We start from the raw sequence: 17,375 nt of genomic DNA, 5'->3' as shown, positions 1-17,375 counted from the left end.
TACAAACTCAACATCAGGAATGAAAATTAACCTGCCTCTCATGTCATAAATCAAGCCTGTTTGAAAGCAGGGCCATTACTACTAGCAGCTGCCATTGTTGTGGTCAATATTTCTATGATTAAGTTCTCACCACATATTGATCAATCAAAGAAACTACATTAACAATCTGCTCATTATTTTTTTTATTAATATCCTCACGTAATTTAGTGCAACACAAACCTTTTTCTATAACCAGTAATAGAACAACATTGATAGAATTGAGAATAACATTGATTTAATACACTCGCAGTAATGACATGTAAACAGTTCAAATGTTTTTCTTTGTGTAAAACTGGATTTAAGCACAGCAAATTTTGACTCCTTTTAGGATCGATATGTCATGATGGAAACTTCACTGGTTCTATGACCTGCAAACATGGTCTGCCTGATCTTGGCTGAATTTTCAACATTATTATGAAAAATTTGTAACTTGATTCAACAAAGGCACAAGTTTTCACTTAGCTTAGGACACACTCTTTTAACAGCATTTGAACAAAGCTGGCTTTGCTTGTGCGATGGACGAGGATAGATTTCAAGTTTTTGTTTGTGGAGCATGTTTAACCAGAATTGGTTTTAGCCAGCTCTGATCAAACTGTAAACCTACACCCTTGAAACCTTTAATCCATATTGAAGGGATTCATCTTGGAGAAAATAACATAGCAGATAAAATGTCTCGGCCAGCTCATCCTCTCACAGATTTCAAACTGTCCTTGATTTCAATCCTCACGTCACTTATTTCATTACACCACCAATCAACAGTGTCAATTTTGTCACTTGATTAGGTGCAAGCTGCTTCCCTGAGATGAACAAACATTGACACATTGTCCACCCAGTCTGACGGACATCTTTGTTCGGGATTTATGTAGACAAAGAGAAGTCTATTTGAAAAAAAGGTTGCTGATAGCTATCAAATACTTCATTATTGTCTCTGTATAATGAGGACAAATTAATTTTTTCCTGATATAATCCCGTTATGAGTGGCATTTTAGAGTTAGTATTGATTCTGAAGGTTTTTAGTGATTGTCTTTGCACAACTTTGGAAAAAATCTAGCTCAAGGTTTTTTGTATATGTATATAAGCTTTGGGATTTAGCATCATTACCGTATTCGACGTAATAAGCGCCCATGGTGATGTTTGCTAATGTGTTGGAAAGTGAACAATCCCAATTAGAACCCCTTCCAACTGATCAATGTAGACAAGACTTATTTATTTGCGTATAATACACACTCGTGTGTTATGTGCACCCTTAATTATGGGCAATTTAATTCTAGAAAAATATATCTGTCGTACATAAACATTTCAAGCTGTCAGCATAAACCACGAAATTTATTTTTCAACTCTGTTTTTTTCACCCAAATAATATTTTAATAACAGCCCCCTATTCCTAATTTTGAGAGGACCCTGGGCGCTTATTACGTCGAATATGGTATATGAATTCTTCAGTGGTTATTTTCTTTCCTCCCAGACTAAATAGTTCCTGCTGCTACACCGTGAAGAGAGTAAACAAAGTTTAAGAATCAGGTGCACACTGACCACTTGACCAAGGGTCAGTGTGGGACTGTGTATATGTACTTGCTGGTCTTTGCATACTTTGGCTGCCTGCTAACAAGGGCTTGGAGTTGAACTGTCAAACTGCAGAAACTCTTAACATAGATGTACAATTTGTTTATTGTCCCTTTTGGCAAGTTGTGTCTGAGGTTGTGGAATTGTGTAAACAATAGGTTGGAAATCTGTGTTTGTTAGCTATATGTTTGTCCTGACAAAACACTTGAGTCAGGCTTGCTACATCTGGATGATGAATACACTGTTAAAACATACAGAAACATCACACTGCGAAACAAATAATTTGACTTCAACACGAAATTGAATGTTCTGTTGCTGCTGCTAACATGTACAGTACAGTAGTAACATTTACATCTACCAATATAAACATACCCGGTCACAAACCACAACAAATATGATACACTGTATTGTAATGCAGTTATACGTGATATTTATTACTGTTATGTAGGCCCTGTATTTATTATGATTTTCTGTTTCAGAACAAATCAGAGCCTGCTTTCGATGGAGACAAGTACCGCCGCGATGGGCAGCGCAGCAGCGCCAAACCACCCCATGCACAGCAGCATATTCACAGAACAGCTTCCAACTCATCAGCTCCTGGTGCCCTCGGTAAACATAGCTACAAACATTGATAAATCTCAAAATGAGAACAATTATCAGGTTTAATCAGTCAGTTATGGATAGATTCACAGGCACAGTGATTGAAAAATAATAAATGTGTGAACAATCTGGAACAAAAGAATTGGTGCTGTTGATCTCTAACAGTATGATCCTAGAATGGTTTTCATTCTGGAAAAGTATGTCTGTGCATTAAAAACTTGCTGTTTATCTTCTTCAGGGATGCAGTCACCGCGGCACAGTCAGAATGTTTTACCCGATCTCCTTCCCCCACGCACACCCCCACAGCCAAGGTCCCCTCCCACCCCACAGCGACCCCAAGACAAGTCAACATCTGACGAGGTAATGGGTTACTAACTTGAGATTATGCATGACTTTCTTTGGGATTGTATGGTGTTGGGGCTTCCGTGACAATAACGTCAGAGTGAGGAATGGGAGACAACTCTGTAATGGTAGGACTTCAATGCTCTTCCAGATACTATATGGGGTGGTCAGGTAGCCTAGTGGTTAAAGCGTTTGCTCGTCACGCCGAAGACCCGGGTTCGAATCCTGACATGGGTACAATGTGGGAAGCCCATTTCTGGTGTCCCCCGCCGTGATATTGCTGGAATATTGCTAAAAGCGGCATAAAACCATACTCACTCACCCATACTCCAGATACTATCAGTTACATTGATAAAAGTGAAAGTTTTTCTTTAATATCAATCACGGTAATGTGTATAAACATTGTTAATGATTTGAAAGATTTAGGATGTAGATATTAAATCAGGATCTGTATTGATAAAACAGCATTATCCAAGGTATTGTATTGTTAAGGAAGTTTCAACTGTGTAGGTCATATGTCAATGTGCAACTATATTTTCAGTTCACTAACATTTTTTTTTTTCAAATAAAATTAATATTTTTCTTCCAAGGTGAGATGATATGTTTCCACATGAACTTTCAATCCATGTATGTTCTATCATCCTTGTCACTTTTTCAAACATACTTGCATCTTTGTGTTCTAATTCTTCATATCGATATCATACTAAACTGCCATTAAGTAGAAATTTGAGTAGGAACATTTTCCATTGCTGTCTTGACTAGATGGGATGACATTAAAATTCCCTGTATGTGATACAAATGTTAACAGGACACCAACCTGAACACTGCTTCCCACTCAAAGATAATGACTATATCAACCACAATCACCTCATCTAACATGGATAATCTGTAATCAAAGCATGTTTAGAGCTGTCGGCTAAGGTTTGAATACAGCATGCCATGGTGTCTAAATGTTTGTCCAGCAGATCATCAGTTAAAATAACGACCAAGCAATATGATTTTAAAATTTCATTATAAATAAATTTTAGTTCAAGATTTTTATTTGCATCAGTAGTAGTTTAGATTTTTACTGATATAATTATTCATCTTGATATGTCAGTAGCTTTATGTAGTTCGAAGATAAGTATTCGGGAATGAAACCTCAGTTGAGCCATTTATTTGAAGATTTGGTTATTTACATGTAGCTTTTGTATGTGAAAATCTGTATCTAATACTGTACTTCAAACATGTTAACTTAGCAAACCTGTATATCTATGCAGTGTATTGTTGCAAAACTTGTCAATGTTTTTGTACATACGTATTCATACTATTCATACAGAAGTTTGTCAAATTTATCCTTTTACAGAATGGATTATTAATTAATTGACAAGTTTTGTAATGCTTGCCTCATCCTGTATACCGCTGCAATCTTGGCTCCATCATAATCAGAACGGTGCTAGATTTCTATAGTACACTGTATCGGGTGCGTCAAAATCCAAATTTCAAAACAAACCAAAAAAACACCAGAAAAAAATTAAATGTATACATAATTATGCCGCATTTTATCATTCCTGTTTGTGTTTAATATGGCTGTATATTATAGACCTACATGCTGTTTAAGGTTAATAATTATGCAGTAAGATGGATATTATCACACATCAACTTCTTAAGATGATAGAAAGGCTATGATCGATATTCAAAACCAGAAACTTTTTTCGCTCATGCTCCAATAACTCTCCTCGTCAGTTTCGGTGGATCTGTCTCTTTCGGTGTTTGTGATAGAATCTGTTGTACTGCTGGTGATGGTTATGCCCCTGTATACAAGTGACTATATTTTTCTAGTATCGGCAGGCGGTGAGTAAACAGGCCGGTGGCATGAAACACCAGCGCTCCTTCTCCGCCTTCGGGTTTGGAGCTGGTGGCTCAACTGTCGGTTCTGTCTCCTCACAGCAGAGTCGAAGAGGGTCTCAGATCAACGTGAACGTCACACCATCCCAGACTACCGAGGCCACAGGGGACACCCCAGAGATCCGGAAGTACAAGAAGAGGTTCGGCTCGGACATCTTGTGTGCTGCATTATGGGGTAGGTTCTTCGATACATGCATAAGGTATAGAAAGGACAGATATTGTTGCTGGTATATGAAGCTGTTTTCGGCATTCAGTATGAACCATTTTGTTTTTTTCAATGTTTCTTCAAATTTTACATTTACAATACAAATTTTACTTGATATTATTACATTCCAATTCTTTCAATACATCAGTGTTACTTCATACTGGGAGGGGGGGCGGGGGAGGGGGCGGGACAGGTGGCCCAGTCATCTAAGGCGCTGCGATTCGCTGTGCAGAGTTGCGTCCCTTGGGCACGCCAGAAACCTATGATTGTGGGTTCGAATCCCGGTTCGCCCTGATGATGTTTCTTGGTTTGTCAGCACCATATGTGCTCGTGGTTTTTACCGAAGTGGTAAATGTCCGAGACATGTATCACTTCGGGTTTTCCTCCCACATCAAGCTGACACGCCGTGATATAACTGTCATACTGTTAAAAGCCGGGTTAAACCCAACTCACTCACTCACTCACTCACTCACTCACTCACGGTTAGACTTAACTTGACTACATTTGGGTAAAATAACATTTCTAGTGTCCCCTGCCGTGATTTAGCTGGAATATTTCTAAAAGCGGTGTAAAAACCCAACTCACTTACTCACTCACTCTTGGTAAGACTTACTGTGACTACATATGGGTAAAAAAAACACATTATGTTTATGGGTGCCATTTTCCTTTCAGGAGTCAATCTGTTGATTGGAACAGAAAATGGCTTGATGCTGCTGGACAGAAGTGGACAAGGAAAAGGTAATATATTGTTATTTTTTAAAAATCTGCATGAGCTGTGAACTGTGAGTTATGGTCCATTTGGTAAGAGATGTATGCATATACTATGAATTGTGTTCAATGTATTTTCAGTGTACACATTGATATCCCGGCGCCGGTTCCAGCAAATGGAGGTCCTTGAGGGACAGAACATTTTGGTGACCATCTCCGGGAAGAAAAACAAGATCCGTGTCTATTATTTATCCTGGCTCAAGAGCAAGATCTTCAAGACAGAGGGGGTAAATACATAACTGTATTGTTGAATTTGATTTGGGAAAATTGTCCTACTATCGTTCCATACCACATACAAAGCTTATGACCACAGTTTCTGTGTTTAAACAAATGCCCAAACAATATGTTTGGGAGTAAATTGTCACACTATAACAACTCAAGTTGATTGGATATCCGAAAGGATTCTGGTTACACAATCAGAGCTACAGATATGCAGCGTATTTGCGTAAAATAAAACTCAAATGCATTAAAACAGCAAGTGTAAATTCCCAAAGGAAGCTTTTTCAGCATGAGTACAAAGGAGCTAATTTACGAAACACGATTACGAGCTAATTTACTTTCCGAGTCAAGCCTATATATTTAATATATTTAAAACAGTTATGTACATCTAAAACATTATTTCATTATTTTTTTTAAATCTTAAAATGTTCACTAATTTGGGAAAAAAACCAATAGAGTGATGAATAAATGAGTGAAAAAATATTGGTCACACAATGAAAAATGTAATAACCCAATTAAAATAGAAACCCTAGAGTGAAAACTCAATTGCTCAAAGAGTTACCAGGAGCTCTGAACAATTACTTGTCAATATCCATCCTTTGATATCATTTTCTTTATTAAAGCATATGTATGTATCACCACACATAATCTGACACACAAGTCAATGTTTTGTATCTTTCCTTTTCAGAGTGACAAGAAGAATGGCTGGGTGAATGTTGGTGAATTAGAAGGATGTGTGCATTTCAAAATTGGTGAGAATTATTATTATCACATTGGTAATATAACATGGTTGTTGACATTATATAGAATTGGTCTCCAGCAATGCATGCTTGTCGCAAGAGGCAACTAAAGGGATCGGGTGGTGATAATAATGGATGTATTAAATTTGTTTCTAGTTTAATTTAATAATGCCTAAATGTTTATATGCATATTTTTGTAAAGTGCATGGGACAACAGAGCATGTTCAGATAGAGGGTACATAGCTGACTCTTATTGCTGTATTCTTGTTTGAGGGGGCGGTCAAGTAGCCTACAGGTTAATCGTGTGCTTGTCACGCCTGGGTTCGATTCCCAACATGGGTACAATGTGTAAAGCCCATTTCTGGTGTCTCACGCCGTGATATTGTTGGAATATTGCTAAAAGAGGCGTAAAACTATACTCACTCACTCATTCTTGTTTGAGAGACAACGAGATATACTTAGTAAAATAATAAGGATCTATGCAAATGCTTTAACTGACTGGAAACGAATGAGGAATAAATAATTAGTTGTTTGTTTTCTTTTTCAGTAAAATATGAGAGAATAAAGTTTCTTGTGATAGCATTGCAAGATAGTATAGAGATCTATGCATGGGCACCCAAGCCCTACCACAAGTTTATGGCCTTCAAGGTAAGTCATATTAGTGTCTTGTATTATTTCATGGATGTTGTGTAACTGCCTTTTAGAAATATCTGTTTCTTATCTTTAGGGGAAATGCCACAAGTATGATACATGCTTGTTTGTTTAATTTCAACAAAATTAAATTTGATAAAAATTCATTGCAGTGTTTCCCATCATTTTAATCCAATGAAGTTATCAGCTAGACCATTCAATAGTCCTTGTCAGTCATTATCGGTTGTTGGGCCCTTCTTCCCCCGAAGTAAATAATAGTTAAGTCAGCAATTTTGGAAAACCACATGTAATCAGATCTGTTGATAGATTGTGACTGAATGTCAAGCACAACTGCGGAGACTCAAGTCTGTCCTGAAAGTGTCGCTTGCATTTGATGAATGTAAAACATCCTATTAGGCAGTCATGTAGTCACAGCCAAGTGTCCAAGTGAAGTTGGCAAGCGTGTATTTCATATGCATAGCAGTGCTTGAGTCACCCACTTGAAACATTAGTGTAGGAAGTATTAGATGTTATAGTAATTGATCAATTGTAATTGAAGTAATTGAGGTGGTTAGAGTAGAACCATTTGATTTGACAAGTCTTAGATATAAGCTACATTTTGCAGTTTTAGTCGACACATGGCACTACAGTTTCTAGGAGTCATCTGCTGCCACATACCCAGTGCTTAAATGAAGTGTCAGAAGAAAGGGAACTATCTAAAAATAACCCTGCTATCTTCCTGTAGTTGTTCAATGCTTAGTCAGGGACGGTCAGGTAGCCTAGTGGTTAAAGCATTTGCTCGTCACGCCGAAGACCCGGGTTCGACTCCCGACATGGGTACAATGCGCAAAGCCCATTTCAGGTGTTCCCTGACGTGATATTGCTGGAATATTGCTAAAAGCGGCGTAAAACCATACTCACTCACTCCCCCCAATGCTTAGTCAGGTCCTGTACTTTTTGTCCATGCATAAATACATTTGTACTGTTTAACTTTGTTATCTAATAAACCTTCTGAATTGGTTGATGCATGTCATCATATGCCAATTGCATAGATCAGTGCTCGTGATGTCAATCACTGGATTGTGTGGTCCAGACTCAATTGTTTAGAGATGTCAATCACTGGATTGTGTGGTCCAGACTCAATTGTTTACAAATGTCAATCACTGGATTGTTTGGTCCAGACTCAATTGTTCACAGATGTCAATCACTGGGTTGTGTGGCCCAGACTCAGTTGTTTACAGATAGATAGCCATCATATAGCTGGAATATTGCTGAGTGTGACATTAAACAACAAACAAAACAATCTCTTGTCCATATTTTCAGTTGTTTGACTTATTGTCAGCTTTAATAATGGGTTGGGTGGTATGTCATGACAAGATTTCTAAATACGTGTGTTATCCTATGTTTTCAGTCTTTCCCCGAGCTGGCTTACAAACCTCTGCTGGTAGATCTGACTGTTGAAGAAGGCTTGAGGTTAAAGGTTATCTACGGCTCCAATCAGGGCTTCCATGCCATTGACCTTGACACCTCACAGAACTTTGACCTGTACATTCCGTCACATGTAAGTCCAAGCATCTTGCTTTGTCTGTCTCATGGTCAAGTATTTGTTTTAACGACACCCCGTTTTTCAGATTGTACTCTTTTTTTTTCATCTTGTTTACCACATTGATACTTTATTTCTGTCTGGTAAATGTTGGGCATTTGGTCATCAGATGCTTGATGAATTGCACCACATGGAGATATCCTTATTGTGCTCATGCTTTGCTTTGTGACCAATTTTACGGTTACTTTATTAGGGCCCTTCTTCAGTATACCAGCAACCAGCACCAGCTCATGCAGTAAAAACTTGAACATTTCTGGGGTGGATCCTGGATTTCAATAATGGAGTAGAAAAGCATTTTTTTTTTAAATAGTTCCTTAACTCTTATCACAAAAATGAGTGTGAAAAAGGTGAGAGGGAGTCTAGGTGAATACTTAAAAACAATTTTTTTAGCATTTGTGAAGATAATAAATGGATATATAGATAAAAGGTGTGAAAGGGAGTAAAGACACTGACATGAACAGCTGGAGAAAGTTCAAATAAACACGGGGTGTTTTGTTATGGACATGTTGGTTAGCAAACATTAGGAAGTTTGGTATTAACATTTTCCTAGTCGTCCTAACACCCCTACCCCAAATCTTTGTTGTCTCTCTTCTCTATCTAACACTGTTTCCTTGTCTTCTGTCCAGCTCCGTGTTAACAACGACGTAACGCCTCATGGCGGTAGCGTCACATTTTACATTAATCAGGTAACACAGCCACCCCAGAGCTTCATCATTCTCACTTCTTTGTTCTGCTGTTCTGTTCAGACAAAGTCCAAGTCAAAAAGGGATTCGTGTTCAAAATTTGTTCTTGCATGTGCTGAAGTATCTTTGTGTTATGTGTCATTCATAATACATGGAAATCCCCTTTTGACAATACCTTTTGAGCTGTTTCATCCATCTTTTGATTTAGTTCATTATGTTGAACTTGCATGATGAATTAGCCCTTTTCTGTTCTGTTGTTATGTTTCTTCTGACCTTATGCCCTTTTATGAACTCATTTAGGATCACCTTTAGTGTTTTTATGTTCTTGAGGCTTTGGATGTGACTCCATCCAATGTTTTGTGATTGGTCTGGTGGTTCTGGCAGAGTTACCTCCCTTTTACCCTTCATTGCATTGACTGCTGGTATCTTTGTTTGCCTAACATACAGGAAAAGAGTAAGGAGCAGTGTGAAATAAGCATTATCTGGTGTGTGTAAGGTATTCAGAATTGTTGTCCATTTCTAAAAGTTCTCTTCGTTCCTGAGTACAGTGAGTATGTCGTTACAAATTGGAGTATATGTATTCAAATTTTTCAGAGCATGGCTGTTGGCATGAGAGAATCTACACTTTCCTTCCCCTTCCTCTGTCCAAACTCTGCTGCAATTTTTGCATCAATAAAGTAGAAGTATATGACTCATGGAAACCATCAACTTGATACGGCAGTCAACGAATGTTTAAACTGGTTTTGTTTTGAGTAAATCTCATCACCCTGATCCTAATCGTTAAACATGCTTAATTTTCATCTTGAAACTTACATTCAGTTGTTGGTGATGTGAGGGAGACAACTCATATTGTCCTACAGGTACTGACGTCAGCAATGTTCATTTCAGACTCAAGGTCCAATCACGCCTCACACAATTGTCATTCTCCCCAACACCAATGGTTTACAGCTGCTTCTTTGCTATGACAGTGAGTACAATTCTTCAGTACAGCATCTTCAATCAGAACAGCAATTTTAATACAAGTGACCCATAGTTTTGCTGTTAAAGATGAATTTAAACATTGCAAGCAACCATGAAATTATCATTGAATGTACTATGCTATGAATCTATCATCATAACTTGCTTGATAACAGTGTTAGTATCTACATGGAAACATTGTATTCATTGTAATAAAAAAGTCGTATATATATTAGGGCTGCAACGAATACACTATAAGGTGAATACGATTCATATCATGAATATAGGATAACGAATACGAATATTTATTCACTAATACAATAACAAGTCAAGAGTTGATGTATTATTTATAATATTCAGTGAAACAATAACAATTAAATTATTTAACATGGTTTGTTTATTATTAGTTTATTATGCATATATATACTGCACTAGTACTAGTATCTGCTGAAATGAGACAATATGCCCAATTAAATATAAAAGAGTGTTGTCTTTGAAGAAATCTATTCATATAATATGTTCTTATGGTTATTTTAAGGGTCAGGGTATGTAAATGCACATGACTGCATATTCATAAATATTCGATTCTAGTCATTACGAATAGCGAATTCAATTCATGAATGGATACGGTTCGATTCACTGAATACGCGAGTGAATCGTAGCAGCCCTAATATATATTGGTAGAACATGGATAAATTTAAACATTGCAAGCAACCATGAAATATCATCGCTTGTACTATACTATGAATCTATCATAACTTGCTTGATAACAGTGTTAGTATCTACATGGAAACATTGCATTCATTGTGATAAAAAAGTTGTATATATAATATTATATATTGGTAGAACTATGTCCCTTGTTCATCATACCAACTTCTAGATGCCACTTACAGAAGTTGTATGAAGCTGATGTAACTATTCTGATGAAACTGTTGTATGTATACCTCACCACAATGTTGCTTTCAGTATTTGACATTTTCAAGATGAGTACCTTCATTGATGTGGCAGATATTTGAGCCAGCAGATTTTACTGCATGGTAATGGTATGCCTTCTGTTTCAGATGAGGGAGTCTACGTGGACACAAATGGGAAGATTACCAAGAACGTGGTGCTACAGTGGGGGGAGCTACCAACCTCTGTTGGTCAGTATTCACACCATAGTTCACAAAGGATGAATACAAAACTATTGTTGATCAATGGGGACTAGTTAAACTTTATTAAGAGCCGACTAACAGGATCGGGTGATCAGGCTCGCTGACATGGTTGATGCATGTCATGGATCCCAATTTCGTGGATCGATGGTCATGATGTCAATCACTGGATTGTCTGGTCCAGATTTGATTATTTACAGACCGCCGTCATATAGCTTGAATATTGCTGAGTGCAGCGTTAAACTTAAACTTTAACACATGTATGTTTGGTTGGTTATTAATGATGAATACACAAGATTGTTGATCAATGGGGACTACTTAAGCTTTAACACATGTATGTTTGGTTGGTTATGAATGATTGATATTGTTATTTATGTTAATGTTTACAGCATACATCAGCACAGGTCAAATAATGGGCTGGGGGAACAAAGCCATAGAGATCCGTTCAGCTGAAACTGGACATCTGGATGGAGTTTTCATGCATAAGAAAGCTCAGAAACTCAAATTCCTCTGTGAAAGAAATGATAAGGTATGTTTAGATGCTTAGATTATTAGATCAATGGAAAATCGTTCCCAAATGCTGCATCATCCTTTTTAAACTTTACAATTTTACTTGTAATTGCTGGAGGGGCGGTCGGGTAGCCTGGTGGTTAAAGCATTCGCTCGTCACGCCGAAGACCCGGGTTCGAATCCTGACATAGGGACAATGTGTGAAGCCCATTTCTGGTGTCCCCCGCCGTGATATTGCTGGAATATTGCTAAAAGCGGCGTAAAACCATACTCACTCACTAACTCAATGTAATTGCTGGATGTTAGGAAGTTGTCGTGATGGTAATAATAGTCAAGGTCTGAAAGTAATGTTTTCGGACTGGAGTTGTACATAAAGATTTTCAGCTTTGAGGAAATGGCAGCGGTGGGGTACTTGTAAACAGCTAACGTTTTCTTTCACATTTGGATGTTGTCTTTTTCAGGTGTTTTTCTCTTCCGTTCGGTCAGGATCATCTTGTCAGATCTACTTCATGACCTTGAGCAAGCCTGGCCTTGCAAACTGGTGATGTGAACAAACCCAATAGCAACAGGTGCTGTCCTTAGCAAAGATAGAGGTGCCCAAAGACAGCTGCACAAGAATACTCAGCCAAGTCACTCAGTGGCATCTGTTGCAGCTCAAGTCCTTTCAGATGTTGTAAAAGATAACCCTTTGGTAATGACCTAGTCTCTGGCAATAAATGTCATGGAATTAATACATAGATGGTATGGAGGTAAATTTAACTATTCATCAAGGACAAGTTGTGACAGTTACCATGAATAACAGGAATCTTGAGCTAAATATTTTAGATGAGTGGTCTATTAGCCATGGAGAAAACTTAAAGGAAAGTGTTAAACTGAAATAAATTCTTTGTAAGACTTTTTTTTGGAAAATTGTTACTGTTAAAATTATCATGGGATTAACTGAAAAGCATGAAAGTGCTTTTTTAATTCAGCAATCAACCAATATCTGCGATAGGAATGTCCTTTTTGTAACTTTTGCTTTCTTTCCATTCTTTGAGGTTTACTGGACTTGATATATCTTAACACAATATTGTTAAAGAAGCAATTCTCCTCTTTGTCTTGTGTATTCAGCAATAGGCAATGTACAGATAGTTCCCTCTTTTTACCCCCTTTCCGTGTTTACTTATGCATTCATCAGTTAACAGTTAACAGTGTCACCATCTGGAAGTAGAGGGTACTGGCATCCATTCCAGTTGTGCTATGGGCTTGTTCCACTATGAATAATGTATAACATTATCTGTGTAATACCTTGCAATCTTATACGAAGTGTATACGTACGATCTTGCTTTTGGTACAACAATACTGGTGCTTTCAGTCCATAAGTCTGTATTTTAGTTCATACTTTTAGTTTCTAGTCATAATGAGCTAAAGAGTAACATTCATCTTATTGTAGTTAGAATCAGTCCTTTGTGGGCTTTGTACACTTGACATTATCCATTAAACTACTTCAAAATATTTTATTGTAAAATAATGAAATCATGAATATCACAGCTATCACACTTTTGTACAAATGTATTATTAACTAAATAAGTTATTCTTACATTGGATGCATATGTTCTGAGTAATGAAAACTAAGAGAGGAATGAAAACTGAATAAGCTAGTCTAGGGGATCTGAAGATGGACTTGCGTTAATAGGCAAGCCTAAGCATATTCTTACTGTTCCCACTACTCTGTGAAGAGAAGTCCATCTTTGATACAACTGACTGTTTATTTTTGTAAATATTATTCCTTTTATTTGTAATAGATCTCAATCTGCTAATTAAGGAATGCTCTTTTCCCCAGTATTTGAGCTGTTTTATGTCTTAATTTCTTGGGTTATCTTCCTGAAAACTTTGTAAAAACTGTGCCATATATTCGCTTCTGAAAATGTTGTAATATAGTTTCACACACAACTAATCTGCTTACATTGATACTGAAGGGAAAGAGTTAAGGGTAATATGTTCTTGAAAGAAGGTTGAGAAAAAGGTTGTTCTCATATTTGAGGAAGTGTATGGACAGTGTTATGTTGATATGTCCTCAATGCAAAAATAGTTTAATCCTTTGTTTTTATTTATCTTATCAGTTTAAAGTTAGATGTCCAAGGAATAGGATCATGACATTATCGTGTAGCATGGAGAATATGTAGCCCACTGATGATCTTGTAAGTTGCTTCCCTGAGTGCATGGGTGAATCATCAATTAATACTTCCACTTGCTTTCTGCTGCTAAGTGTCAAAGATCACAACATCTAGCTCACCATTTTATACTCCATGTATATATTCATAATACTTAGACATGTATTTGCTTGTCTTTAAAGAAGCACAGACAATATCTGTACGAACTGATACTATATTTCAAATTGTTTTGGTATTATTAATGATGACTCTAATGGAATTTCATGGAATTCAAACATTAAGAACGTTTAAGAGCTGACACCATACTTTTACATAAGTGTAAATATTGTAAATATGAACATATGCTTTGTTGATACAAACTATATCAACAAGCCATCTTTTGTATTTATTTTGAGTTATGTTTCAAAACATTTTTTGTTTGAAACCATTACACACACACACACCAAAGAAATTTACTTGAAGTAGCAAACTTGTTATCATATGGAAATTTAAGATCTGAACTTTGGTAAATATCTGTTGACAGATTACCTTTTTGAAAACAGGCTGAGGTGTAAATTGTACCAGAAATGTAAACATTTTGAATACCAATCTAAAACTGTTATCTGTGACAAGCTGCCATTGGAAACTCTTGTATATAACCACGTGCTTTGACATGTACATATGTAATACTGGATGGCGCAAGGAGGAGGAGAACTTCAGCCCATAACAAAAGCATCTTTCTGTATTTGTTGCGTTCATACATGACTATATCATATTTTGTATTTCTACGTCTTGTATAGATTTTTGTACGTGTGTTTTGTATTTATGATTCTGTAAAAAGCAAGCTGTTAGTAGGTACAAAGGCTCTATTGTGATACTCTATGGCTTTTAACAAAGATATGTGCAATCTTTTATTTTCTTTTAAAGAGCTGAAAATATCAAGCCCTCTCACCTGTCATGGAAAATCATCATTTGTAGTCAAATGTTCTATTTTCCGGCTAGTGATGTTTGTTATTGTCTTCATGTCATGAAAAAAGGATGGCTTAGTTCAATGTCTTCCATGTAGTGTTGAAATATGTAGCTTTGAATTTGGAGATTATTGGTCCTTTAGTTGTAAGATGAATTTTATCTAAATTCCTGTAAGACATTTATTTGTCTTGAAATTATGAGAAGGGACTTTTGATCGTGTGAATACAATATGAATCAACTACACCTATACATTAGATGCAGCATGTGCCAATACAGGACATGTACAGACATTATGAGACATGGAGACTGGCCTAAGTTTGCTATATTCTTAACCTTGCTGGCCTAGAAATAAACAGCATTATTGTCAATTTCAGCTGGTGAATGTACTGCAGCTGAGTATAAGGTTATGCAACAAGCACCAAAAGATGTGTATTTCACTAGCAGTTGTCTCTCCAACTCAAACTGTGCCTTTATCATTTCATTTCTACATTTTACCCACAATTTTCCACTTTATAGTATGTGATGTTCATTTCATACTGAATGTCATTGACATGTATTGGATGTTCTGTTACATCACAGGAACTACAAGAGTCTGTGCCTGCCCACTCTTTAATTGTAGTGGAGTATTTAAAGTAATGAGGATCTAAGTATCTTTTATTGACTTAGGGTGGGAGGGAGGTGTTCTGTTACAGCTGAAGTTGGGCTTACTGCATGATATTTATTTTGGGCTAGCTTTGTATGATTTTATAGAGATTCACACAGCTTGTCACCCGTGTGTAGATCAAAATAAAGCAAAACCAAATGTATAAACACTGTGTTTCAATTTTTATTCACCAGCAGCAAGGCTAGATAATGTACCCGTACACCTGGAAAGAAGGTATATATCCTGAACCTTTTGGAAATATTTATCTATTGTCATATTGTAATGAAATCAGGGGGCACGGGTGGCGTCCCTTGGGCACGCCAGAAACTTATGATTGTGGGTTCGAATCCCGGTTCGCCCCGATTATGTTTCTAGGTTTGTCAGCACCATACCCGTGCTCGTGGGTTTCACCGATGTGGTAAACGTCTGAGACCTGCATCACTTCGGGCTTTCCTCCCACATTAAGCTGACATGACGTGATATAACTGGAATATTGTTAAAAGCGGCGTAAAACCCAACTCACTCACTCACTAATGAAATCAATGTGATATAAGATGCCAGTGACACCAAACACAAATATGGTGAATGAACTCTGCATTTTGATATGGATGGACACAATTATTGTTTGATAGCATTGATATAGAGCAAAGGAAAGGGAACTCAAATAACTACTGCCATGAAACGAAAGTCGACTAACGGGATCAGGTGATCAGGCTCTCCAACTTGGTTGATGCATGTTATCGGTCCCAATTGCTCGGATCGATGCTCAGGATATCAATCACTAGATTATCTGGCCCAGACTCAATTATTTACAGACTGCCGTCATATAGCGGGAATATTGCTGAGTTTGATGTCAAACAACAATCAAACAGACAATACAATGTGTAGGACACTTCCTCAGTACAAAGTAGACACAATTTATGGACAATAACTTTGATTACTGTAAAGGCGACGTTTCAGTATAGATCCTTAAACCGTTGTCAAGCAAGACTGATCTATTCCGAAGTGTCGCCTTCAAAGTTATTAGAGAAGTTGTGTCTACTTTGTCATCCATCAACTTCTAAGTATTGCCAGTCAAACAATTCACTTCCTCAGTATGCTTGCACTTGATCATAAAAATACTCAATACACAGAGTATGTAATAATTAATATATGTCTTCAGTATCGTGGCATGTGTTGGTTAAGAAACCCATTAAATAAACAGTGGCACATTTGATCATTAATACACTTCTTCAGTAAAATGCCGGTACATTTGATGGTCAGAGCACTTATTGAAAATACTGAGTAGTACATGTTATCAAACAACATGTCTTCAGTCAGGTGGAATATGTGATCATTCTAGCAGTATTCCAGCAATATCACGACGGGGGACACCAGAAATGGGCTTCACACGTTGTACCCATGTTGGGAATCAAACCCGGGTATTTAGTGAGTCGAGCCAACGCTTTAACAACAAGGCTGCCCCATCACCCCCGACCCCACATGTGATAAATTAAGTATTTCTTCAGTGTGACAGTACATTTAGTCATTAAGGTACTTCTTCAAAACACAGGCTAATGCATGTAATCATTCACTATTCTTTCAGCATGCTGGTTCATGGCAGTATTAAATCACATCCTCAATATAGAGAATGGTACATGTAATCACAAAGACGCACCTTTAAAGTACAGAGTGGTTCATATGACGATGTCATCATACCGACCTCATTAATATTCAGAGTGGATCATATGATCA

At 37.2% G+C, this 17,375-nt stretch overlaps 1 protein-coding gene across 11 annotated transcripts in view; it reads left to right on the top strand.

The window, feature by feature from the left end:
* Positions 1–15,808, top strand: part of LOC124116946 (misshapen-like kinase 1) — a 182,296-nt gene extending 166,488 nt beyond the window's left edge. For 7 of the 11 annotated variants that reach the window (XM_046478596.2, XM_046478592.2, XM_046478595.2 and 4 more), the window contains 13 exons: positions 2,082–2,211; positions 2,441–2,562; positions 4,366–4,606; positions 5,309–5,374; positions 5,486–5,631; positions 6,312–6,375; positions 6,911–7,011; positions 8,405–8,554; positions 9,223–9,282; positions 10,168–10,246; positions 11,298–11,378; positions 11,777–11,916; positions 12,359–15,808. In XM_046478596.2, the coding sequence (XP_046334552.1) occupies positions 2,082–2,211; positions 2,441–2,562; positions 4,366–4,606; positions 5,309–5,374; positions 5,486–5,631; positions 6,312–6,375; positions 6,911–7,011; positions 8,405–8,554; positions 9,223–9,282; positions 10,168–10,246; positions 11,298–11,378; positions 11,777–11,916; positions 12,359–12,442 (1,464 nt within the window). In that variant the 3' untranslated portion in view covers positions 12,443–15,808. The remainder of the gene's footprint in view (positions 1–2,081; positions 2,212–2,440; positions 2,563–4,365; positions 4,607–5,308; positions 5,375–5,485; positions 5,632–6,311; positions 6,376–6,910; positions 7,012–8,404; positions 8,555–9,222; positions 9,283–10,167; positions 10,247–11,297; positions 11,379–11,776; positions 11,917–12,358) is intronic. The other 4 variants (XM_046478599.2, XM_046478598.2, XM_046478591.2 and 1 more) reach the window with 4 other exon arrangements.
* Positions 15,809–17,375: the final 1,567 nt, after the last annotated feature.

This window comes from Haliotis rufescens, unplaced genomic scaffold, assembly GCF_023055435.1.
Source record: "Haliotis rufescens isolate VD_foot unplaced genomic scaffold, xgHalRufe1.0.p SCAF_9, whole genome shotgun sequence".
In the NCBI taxonomy this organism is placed as follows: Eukaryota; Metazoa; Mollusca; class Gastropoda; order Lepetellida; family Haliotidae; genus Haliotis; species Haliotis rufescens.
The sequence above is the reverse complement of the archived record's forward strand: the minus strand, read 5'-3'. Positions and strand labels throughout refer to the sequence as shown.